This window comes from Mytilus galloprovincialis, chromosome 5 (genome assembly GCF_965363235.1).
Source record: "Mytilus galloprovincialis chromosome 5, xbMytGall1.hap1.1, whole genome shotgun sequence".
NCBI classification, from domain to species: domain Eukaryota; kingdom Metazoa; phylum Mollusca; class Bivalvia; order Mytilida; family Mytilidae; genus Mytilus; species Mytilus galloprovincialis.
The window spans coordinates 16,861,749-16,872,616 of NC_134842.1; the positions used below are offsets into that span (position 1 = coordinate 16,861,749).

General features: G+C 32.9%; 1 protein-coding gene across 1 annotated transcript in view; it reads left to right on the forward strand.

Moving 5' to 3' along the window:
* The window catches only part of LOC143075280 (ubiquitin-protein ligase E3B-like), a 59,622-nt gene extending 51,029 nt beyond the window's left edge, over positions 1-8,593 (forward strand). The window contains exons 28-31 of the mRNA XM_076250654.1: positions 1,689-1,871; positions 3,076-3,187; positions 6,332-6,424; positions 7,178-8,593. Of these exons, the coding sequence (XP_076106769.1) occupies positions 1,689-1,871; positions 3,076-3,187; positions 6,332-6,424; positions 7,178-7,369 (580 nt within the window). The 3' untranslated portion in view covers positions 7,370-8,593. The remainder of the gene's footprint in view (positions 1-1,688; positions 1,872-3,075; positions 3,188-6,331; positions 6,425-7,177) is intronic.
* The last annotated feature ends 2,275 nt before the right edge of the window (positions 8,594-10,868 follow it).

A 10,868-nucleotide genomic window follows, 5' to 3' on the forward strand; every position in this document is an offset into this window, starting at 1 on the left:
ATAATGAACTGATACTTTCTTAACAGATTTTCCCCAGCAGTGGGAGTATTTTTCCTGTAAATTCAAGGTTTCATCTTTCAGATTATGTTATAAAATTCTACTGTTCACGATAAAAATTTCACTGTTCGAGGATGTTGAAATTAGTGGGGGTTATTAAAATAATGATACTTAAATAAGTGCTTTTTGGGAAGGAAATTGAGATATGATACTTAAACAAGTGATTTTTGTGTCATTATCCTAGATTCAGTACAAGGTCATCACCTGAAATGACCTGGTCATCCTAGACAACACAGATGTTGGTTCTGATAAGTTTAGGAACATAATTAGTCCCTGGATCATTTAAGTATTCTATATTTAAAGCTACAATAAAATTCAATCACTTCTTCTAGTGATTAATTTGTACTACTTAAATAGGTGATTATTAAAGAAAGACAACTCTTACTTCCAACCTTTATGTTAATAATGTTACTTAAATCAGTGATTTAGAAAACCACTCATTTAAGTAAGTCCTCTGACTGTGTATGAAAAACTGATTTTGAGACATCAATCCAGCAACATACTACTACAGTAAAACCTGTATAAACCGGCCGGCTACGGGACTATGAAAAGGAGCCGGTTTGGACAGTGAGCCGGTTTATTCAGGTTTCCGATTTGACCGGGAGTTTTTGTGACGTCCGACATTTTGCATGTAAAAGTTCTCTCTGATTGTAAATTATATCTGATAAATTAAAATACTATCACTTCGTTTTTGATTGTTTGCATTTGCATCATAATGCTCGCATTGTTTGGATTGTAAGACGAGAGTTTCGATTTACTCCCATGATCAATAATTTGAAATGTTGGAATGGCCGATTAAAAAGCCAGAATATTATAAAACGTAAATTCATCACTTTCGAAACGTTGTCGTGCAATGTACAATATCCATTGATTGTTGTCATCTGGGTGTTTTTCATTATCAAGGTCATTTGTTTAGGGGTTCACAACAGGGAACCCAGGATTTCGAAATCACGATGTGAATGTCTTACTCCGGGATTAAAATTTGTTTATCCAAGTTAAAACGTAAGCTCAATCCGAGATATATGCGGTGTGTCTTTTCGTTTAATTGACACGTTTATAATGTTTTAATAAATAATACAGCCCACTTCTGTACGATTGTAGGTTCACAGTTTGACACCTGACTAATTGATTATCACGAAAAGCCATATTGTATAAAAAAATATGTTTTGATTGCATATCGATCATTGAAATTAATTAGACAAACGGTTTTGACAGGTAATAATTAATGTAATTAAGAGTATTGGTACTTCATAATCAGACCGGAATTCGGAATACACAGGGTTCGGTTTACAAAGGGTATTTTAACAAAGACTTTGAATGGAAAAATATGGGACTTTCATTTTCGGCCGGAATGGACAGGAAACCGGTTTATTCAGGGTCCGGTTTAATCAGGTTTGACTGTATTGCCAATAATATGATGACACTCAAGGTTTAAAGTAAGACAAGTGCACTATGTAAATATTTGTCATTTGCTCTATTTAGCTTAAAATCTAGACATGCTGTGAATGAATCAAAAAGAGACTACCAACAATCTCCATCTTCTTACTTATTATACTGCTTTCTTCAGAAACAATTATAATTTTGTCTTTATTTATGCAACTTGCTTCACAATTATTCTATACACATTTTAGAATCCGATATGTCCACCTGATGGCCCACTTTAGAATGTATAAACAGATAAAGGACCAAACACAAGCCTTCATCAGGGGATTTAAAGGTGTCATCAATTCTGATTGGTTATTGATTCTCTCTGCTCCAGAGTTACAGAAACTAATATCTGGTGATAATGCAGAATTAGATATACAAGATTTAAGGTAATAATTCTAAGGTTGAATAAGAATTTTCAATATTGATTTATTTTAAATGCAAAAGTTTGTTTTAAGAATACACTGATTTTGCATAAGATAAAAAGTAAAATCACAAAAATACTGAACTTAGAGGAAAATCAATTCGGAAAGTCCATAATCACATGGCAAAATCAAATAACAAAACGCATCAAAAACAAATGGACAAGAACTGTCATATTCCTGACTTGGTACAGGCATTTTCAAATGTAGAAAATGGTGGATTAAACCTGGTTTTATAGCGCTAACCCTCTCACTTTGATGAGCCAGTACTCCAATACCTCTAAAATGTGTTTGATCATAGATATCTGTTGTGAAGTGGTTCAAAAAGTGATCAACTTTACAGGACACATTGTTAAAGTTTGTTATAATAATTTGAAACAAATCGATTTTATGAAAAAAATATGGGTAGATATGTAAACATTCATAAAATGTAAATTCTTTCCAAAATTTGCAATTGTCAGTTGAAATGAAAAAAATGTAGATATAAAATTGAGAATGGAAATGGGGAATGTGTAAAAGAGACAACAACCCGACCAAATAAAAAACAACAGTAGAAGGTCACCAACAGGTCTTCAATGTAGCGAGAAATTCCCGCACCCGGAGGCGTCCTTCAGCTGGCCCCTAAACAAATATATACTAGTCCAGTGATAATGAACGCCATACTAATTTCCAAATTGTACACAAGAAACTAAAATTAAAATAATACAAGACTAACAAAGGCCAGAGGCTCCTGACTTGGGACAGGCGCAAAAATGCGGCGGGGTTAAACATGTTTGTGAGATCTCAACCCTCCCCCTATACCTCTAACCAATGTAGAAAAGTAAACGCATAACAATACGCACATTAAAATTCAGTTCAAGAGAAGTCCGAGTCTGATGTCAGAAGATGTAACCAAAGAAAATAAACAAAATGACAATAATACATAAATAGCAACAGACTACTAGCAGTTAACTGACATGCCAGCTCCAGACTTCAATTAAACTGACTGAAAGATTATGATTTCATCATATGAACATCTGTTTTGTACACAGGCAAGTGTTTAATAATTTATTACAATGAACAATGCTATACTCAAACAAACAGTTGTATCAGCAAGACATGAATTAAACAGGAATACCAGTAGTCTACTTTAATTTGATAGTAATAATCTTTTTCATATTTATAATTTTAGACGGAATACTCAATATTACGGTGGTTACCATAACAACCATAAAGTTATTAACTGGATGTGGGATATATTAGGAAAAGATTTTAACAGAGAAGAAAAAGGATTATTTCTAAAGGTAAGAAAGGTCATAATGTAACCATAACAACCAAAAATACTGTATGTGGGACTTGAAAAATAATGTTTTCTTTTTTATGCCCCACCTATGATAGTAGAGGGGCATTATGTTTTCTGGTCTGTGTGTCCGTTCGTCCGTCCGTCTGTCCGTCCGTTCGTTCGTCCGTTCGTTCGTCCGTCTGTCCCACTTCAGGTTAAAGTTTTTGGTCAAGGTAGTTTTTGATGAAGTTGAAGTCCAATAAACTTGAAACTTAGTACACATGTTCCTTATGATATGATCTTTCTAATTTTAAAGCCAAATTAAACTTTTGACCCCAATTTCACGGTCCACTGAACATAGAAAATGAAAGTGCATGTTTCAGGTTAAAGTTTTTGGTCAAGGTAGTTTTTGATGAAGTTGAAGTCCAATCAACTTGATACTTAGTACACATGTTCCCTATGATATTATCTTTCTAATTTTAATGCCTAATTATATTTTTTATCCAATTTCACGGTCCATTGAACATGGAAAATGATAGTGGGAGTGGGGCATCCGTGTACTTTGGACACATTCTTGTTAAAGCATATAAATGCAGTTTCAATTGATTATTGTTGCATTTCAATAGAAGTATTGACAAGTAATTTGAAGGATTTATAGATTATCGTTGGTCATCTCAACAATTTTCTCGCTTGAGCATGTACAGCAAAAGTGAGAAAAGCAATTGAGTTGAGAAAACCAATGCTAATTTGTTTATTACTATTTTATCAATGTCAACTTTGTTAATTTCATTGACAAAGACACCTACTCCCTTAGTTTCCAGCGATAATTTTTCAGATCATTCTAGCTACTGTGCTGAGTGGGAAACAAGTTTTGCAACTTATATTAATCCCTTTCCACTTGTGAGTGAAGTGCTGCCTTGTAGCGGCATTAGCCTGCTCTTTGTCGAAATCTACAAGGGTGTCTTTTACATGTTAGAGATATGGCTCTCTCTTAACACAGGTCAGCCATTTATTTTCCCTTCCAATGGACTATCATTGTTTCCTCAAGACCAAACTCGCAAATTGTGTCAAGGGAGAGCCGATAATTCTGACTTTGAAATTTTCATTCCTGTGCTGACAAAGGAAATTATCAGTCAGTAAGATCAAAGGAAAATTTCGTAAAATAGAGATAATGTTTCTTTCAGTTTGTAACCAGTCGTTTTAGTGGGATTTTAGTATGCTTACATTGTTAGCTCACCTGTCCCGAAGGGACAAGTGAGCTTATGCCATCACTTGGCGTCCGTCGTCGTCCGTCGTCTGTCGTCCGTCGTCTGTCGTCGTCTGTCGTCGTAAACTATTTCAAGAATCTTCTCCTCTGAAACTACTGGGCCAAATACTTTCAAACTTTAACTGAATGTTCCTTAGGGTATCTAATTTATAAATTGTATCCGAAGTTTTGATCTATCAACAAACATGGTCGCCATTGCTAAAAATAGAACATAGGGGTCAAATGCAGTTTTTGGCTTATAACTCAAAAACCAAAGCATTTAGAGCAAATCTGACATGGGGTATTATTGTTTATCAGGTCAAGATCTATCTGCCCTGAAATTTTCAGATGAATCAGACAACCCGTTGTTGGGTTGCTGCCCCTGAATTGGTAATTTTAAAGAAATTTTGCTGTTTTTGGTTATTATCTTGAATATTATTATAGATAGAGATAAACTGTAAACAGCATTAATGTTCAGCAAAATAAGATTTTCAAATAAGTCAACATGACGGAAATGGTCAGTTGACCCCTTTAGGAGTTATTGCCCTTTATAGTCAATTTTTAACCATTTTTAGTAAATCTTAGTAATCTTTTACAAAAATCTTCTCCTCTGAAACTACTGGGCCAAATACTTCCAAACTTTAATTGAATGTTCCTTAGGGTATCTAGTTTGTAAATTGTATCCGAAGTTGTGATCTATCAACAAACATGGTCGCCATTGCTAAAAATAGAACATAGGGGTCAAATGCAGTTTTTGGCTTATAACTCAAAAACCAAAGCATTTAGAGCAAATCTGACATGGGATAATATTGTTTATCAGGTCAAGATCTATCTGCCCTGAAATTTTCAGATGAATCAGACAACCTGTTGTTGGGTTACTGCCCCTGAATTGGTAATTTTAAAGAAATTTTGCTGTTTTTGGTTATTATCTTGAATATTATTATAGATAGAGATAAACTGTAAACAGCAATAATGTTCAGCAAAGTAAGATTTACAAATAAGTCAACATGACGGAAATGGTCAGTTGACCCCTTTAGGAGTTATTGCCCTTTATAGTCAATTTTTAACCATTTTTCGTAAATCTTAGTAATCTTTTACAAAAATCTTCTCCTCTGAAACTACTGGGCCAAATACTTCCAAACTTTAACTGAATGTTCCTTAGGGTATCTAGTTTGTAAATTGTATCCGAAGTTATGATCTATCAACAAACATGGTCGCCATTGCTAAAAATAGAACATAGGGGTCAAATGCAGTTTTTGGCTTATAACTCAAAAACCAAAGCATTTAGAGCAAATCTGACGTTGGGTAATATTGTTTATCAGGTCAAGATCTATCTGCCCTGAAATTTTCAGATGAATCAGACAACCTGTTGTTGGGTTGCTGCCCCTGAATTGATAATTTTAAGGAAATTTTGCTGTTTTTGTTTATTATCTTGAATATAATTATAGATAGAAATAAACTGTAAACAGCAATAATGTTCAGCAAAGTAAGATCTTCAATTAAGTCAAATTGACCAAAATTGTCAATTGACCACTTAAGGAGTTATTGCCCTTTAAAGACTTTTTTCACAATTTGTTCATCATGTTGACTTACTTTAAAAAATCTTCTCCTTTGAAACTGCTGTATCAATTTCATCCAAACTTAGGCTAAATGAGTTTCAGAGTATCTAGTATAAATTTTATATTTTATTTCCTTGTATGTCAAGAAACATAGCTCCTATGGCTAAAATAGAACATAGGAGAAAATGATTATTTTTTTTGGCTTTTGAAGAAAATAGGACGATCCAAAAAACATTTAAATGAATTGAAAAGCCAAAATAATCATTGATGAGAGATTTAAACAAAAGAATTAAGGTGAGCGATTCAGGCTCTTGAGAGCCTCTTGTTTATTTATGCTTATACTTTATGTGATTTATTTTAGTTTGTAACCAGTTGTTCCAAGCCACCACTATTAGGATTTTCCAATCTTGAACCTCCCTTTTCTGTCAGATGTGTTGAAGTCAGTGATGATCAGGTAATTATATTGCTGCATTAGTTGTGACATCATCCTTTAATTGACTCCACTGGCTATGCTGTGTGTTATTAATTATAAAAATATCTTTGAATTGATTCATTGCAATTTTCAAAAGTAAAATGAAAAACATACATCTCCCTCTCAAATATACATTGTACACTGTTAAATTTTTTTAAATAAGTTTTTTTATCTCATATTTTGTCAAACACATGCACAGATTTATAAGTAAGAATATATTACAGATCTCAACTGTATACATTTAAACAGTTACTATAATTGAACATATAAGTAGTATGTACTTCTATATTCTGTAATCTGTACATCTATGTTGTCAAAATATTGGACCGTACTATACCAACAGTCAACTCCTTTGACCCTTCAACAAAGACAAACAGCAATGAAATATAGATTCTGCTCTGCATTAAGTTTGTTAAATCTAAACAAGTTAATCCTTTTTCTTTATAAATTTGCAGACATTTGTGTTTATTATATGTGACGTCACCAAACATGGTTGCTGTTTTTCATGAAGTCACAATAGGGAATTCAGAAGAAATCAACAAAATTTCTTCCAATCATTTGGCGAAAACAAAATTTTATCTACAGGCGAGAAATGTTTTTCTCACACCGTAAGACATGTAAAAATAGCATGAAAATTAGAGAACAACTGTTCTCATGTTATTCCATTATAGAAAATTTAGATAGTGTTGCATACTCGTTATTTAAATTTTATTAATATTGTTATTTTTTTAACAGGACACAGGAGACACAGTTGGAAGTGTATTAAAAGGATTTTTTAACATTAGGAAAAGGGACCCTGTAGGAAGATTACCGACATCATCTACATGTTTTAACTTACTGAAATTACCTAATTATCAAAAGAAAAGTACTTTGAGAGAGAAGTTAAGATATGCAATATCATCTAATACAGGGTTTGAATTATCATGATGTTGGAATAACAAATGGAGAAGAATTTTCATTGTTAAGAATCGTGATATTGGATTAACAAATGAAGAAGAGTTTTCACTGTATTTATCATAAAAATCATCTGACATTGTATTTGTTGTTTTATTTAATTGTTATATTTTATTAAGTGGAGGTATGTTTGTTAAATGAGAACACAAGATTGAATAGAGAAAACAATATGGAACTTACAGAATTTGATATTTCATCTGAAAACAGAATTCAATTTTTTTAATAATGGATGACTAGAAATTATAGCAATATTTTAGATTTATTATAATTACCTTTACAATGTCAATTTTCCCACACTGCTATTGGCAGTTTATCTCAGGGATCAATATCTGCTGGAATAAAATCTCCATGTAGCAAAAAATTATTTATTTATAATGTGGTTTTCAAAAGAGATCAGTCAGCAAAGCCAATGATAGTTTTTGATTGATTGATTGTTTTTGCATAATGCCCAGCAGCAAATATTTCATCAGATAGAGTTTTGATAGTATACACAGTTTACCTGTACTCATCATTTTCTTCATCAGAAAAAAAATAATGAAAAAAGATTTAACTTATTTATTGTATTATAGAATAAATCAAATATATATGTTACCTGTTATGAATATTTTCACTCAGATCATGTTTTTTTAGATTCCTGTTTTTGTTTTGTTTGTTATATTGGGGGAAAGAAAGGGATGTTAGATGGTAATTTATTCGGAAAGCAAGGTTCAGACAAAAATTGGGTTACCTTGACCTCGATTATAATGCATGATCGACTATGGTAAACTTTAACTTTTGGGTTTAACTTTCAGCAGCTATACTGGACGGATATTTTTTCATTGCACTTTAATATTGTAGGCGGCAACAAAGAGTCAGAATACATTTAGTTTAATAGTGGTCCAAATAAACACTAAAAAGGCTATTTCATCTAATATTTAATAGAGTTAAGATTCTTATATACATGTACTAAAATAATGTTAATACATGGGAGGGGAAAAGCTAGTGTTTGGAATGGGCCCTTTTTAATATTAATTTTGTAAAAAAAATGAATAAAAATGTCTAGCTGTTCATGATAGTACTTGATTTTATATGTTCTTATGAAAAGACTTCTTGATTTATTTGTTTTAAATGTAGAAATCGGCACAATTTATATGAATATCTGTGATAATAATTGTAATGGATTTTATAATGAATTGTAATAAATGATATGATCAATTAGTTATTTTGTTATTGACCATTCTATGTAACTATCTGCAAATGTTGGGTGTTTTTGCTTTTTTTTTAGCTCACCTGGCCTAAAAGGCCAAGTGAGCTTTTCTCATCACTTGGCGTCCGGCGTCGGCGTCCGGCGTCGTTAACTTTTACAAAAATCTTCTCCTCTGAAACTACTGGGCCAAATTAAACCAAACTTGGCCACAATCATCATTGGGGTATCTAGTTTAAAAAATATGTCTGGTGACCCGGCAAACCAACCAAGATGGCCGCCATAGCTAAAAATAGAACATAGGGGTAAAATGCAGTTTTTGGCTTATAACTCAAAAACCAAAGCATTTAGAGCAAATCTGACAACGGGTAAAATTGTTTATAAGGTCAAGATCTATCTGCCCTGAAATTTTCAGATGAATCGGACAAACTGTTGTTGGGTTGCTGCCCCTGAATTGGTAATTTTAAGGAAATTCTGCTGTTTTTGGTTATTATCTTGAATATTATTATAGATAGAGATAAACTGTAAACAGCAATAATGTTCAGCAAAGTAAGATCTACAAATAAGTCAAATGATCAACATGGTCAGTTGACCCCTTTAGGAGTTATTGCCCTTTGTAGTCAATTTTTAACCATTTTTCGTAAAACTCAGTAATCTTTTACAAAAATCTTCTCCTCTGAAACTACTGGGCCAAATTAATCCAAACTTGGCCACAATCATCTTTGGGGTATCTAGTTTAAAAAATTTGTCCGGTGACCTGGCCATCCAACCAAGATGGCCACCATGGCTAAAAATAGAACATTTGGGTAAAATGCAGTTTTTGGCTTATAACTCAAAAACCAAAGCATTTAGAGCAAATCTGACATGGGAGTAAAATTGTGTATTAGGTCAAGATCTATCTGTCCTGAAATTTTCAGATGAATCGTACAACCTGTTGTTAGGTTGCTGCCCCTGAATTAGTAATTTTAAGGAAATTTTGCTGTTTTTGGTTATTATCTTGAATATTATTATAGATAGAGATAAACTGTAAAAAGCAATAATGTTCAGCAAAGTAAGATTTACAAGTAAGTCAACATGACCGAAATGGTCAGTTGACCCCTTTAGGAGTTATTGCCCTTTATAGTCAATTTTTAACCATTTTCCGTAAATCTTAGTTATCTTTTACAAAAATCTTCTCCTCTGAAACTACTGGGCCAAATTATTCCAAACTTGGCCACAATCATCATTAGGGTATTTAGTTTAAAAAATATGTCCGGTGACCCGGCCAATCAACCAAGATGGCCGCCATGGCTAAAAATAGAACATAGGTGTAAAATGCAGTTTTTGGCTTAAAACTCAAAAACCAAAGCATTTAGAGCAAATCTGACAATGATTAAAATTGTTTATCAGGTAAAGATCTATCTGCCATAAAATTTTCAGATGAATCGGACAACCCGTTGTCGGGTTGCTGCCCCTGAATTTATAATTTTAAGGAAATTTTGCCGTTTTTGGTTATTATCTTGAATATTTATATAGATAGAGATAAACTGTAAACAGCAATAATGTTCAGCAAAATAAGATCTACAAATAAGACAACATGACCAAAATTGTCAATTGACCCCTTAAGGAGTTATTGCCCTTTATAGTCAATTTTTAACATTTTTCATAAATTTTGGTAAATTTAAAAAAAAAAATTTCCACTGTAATTACTGGGCCAAGATCATTATAAATAGAGATAATTGTAGCAACAAGAATGTTCAGTACAGTAAGATCTACATACACGTCACCATCACCAAAACACAATTTTGTAGTGAATTTATCTGTGTCCATTGTTTAATATGAACAAAGACCAAGGTGAGAGACACAGGCTCTTGAGAGCCTCTAGTTTTATTTGGTGATGTTGATGTGAATTATTTATTTCCTTTGAGAAACTTGACATATTCTTTCAATTAATTTATAATAGTAAGCCAGACGCGCATTTCGTCTACATAAGACTCATGAGTGACGCTCATATCAAAGTAGTTATAAAGCCAAACAAGCACAAAGTTGAAGAGCATAGAGGATCCAAAAATGTTGTGCCAAATATGGCTAAGGTAATCTATTCCTGGAATAAGAAAATACTTAGTTATTCGAAAAATTCAAATTTTTGTAAACAGGAAATTTATAAAAATGACCACATAATTGATATTCATGTCAGCACCGAAGTGCTGACTTCTGGGCTGATGATACCCCCGGGCAGGAAACGTCCAACAGCAGTGGCATCGACCCAGTGGTGAAAATAGTTATCAAAGATACCAGGATTAGGATTTA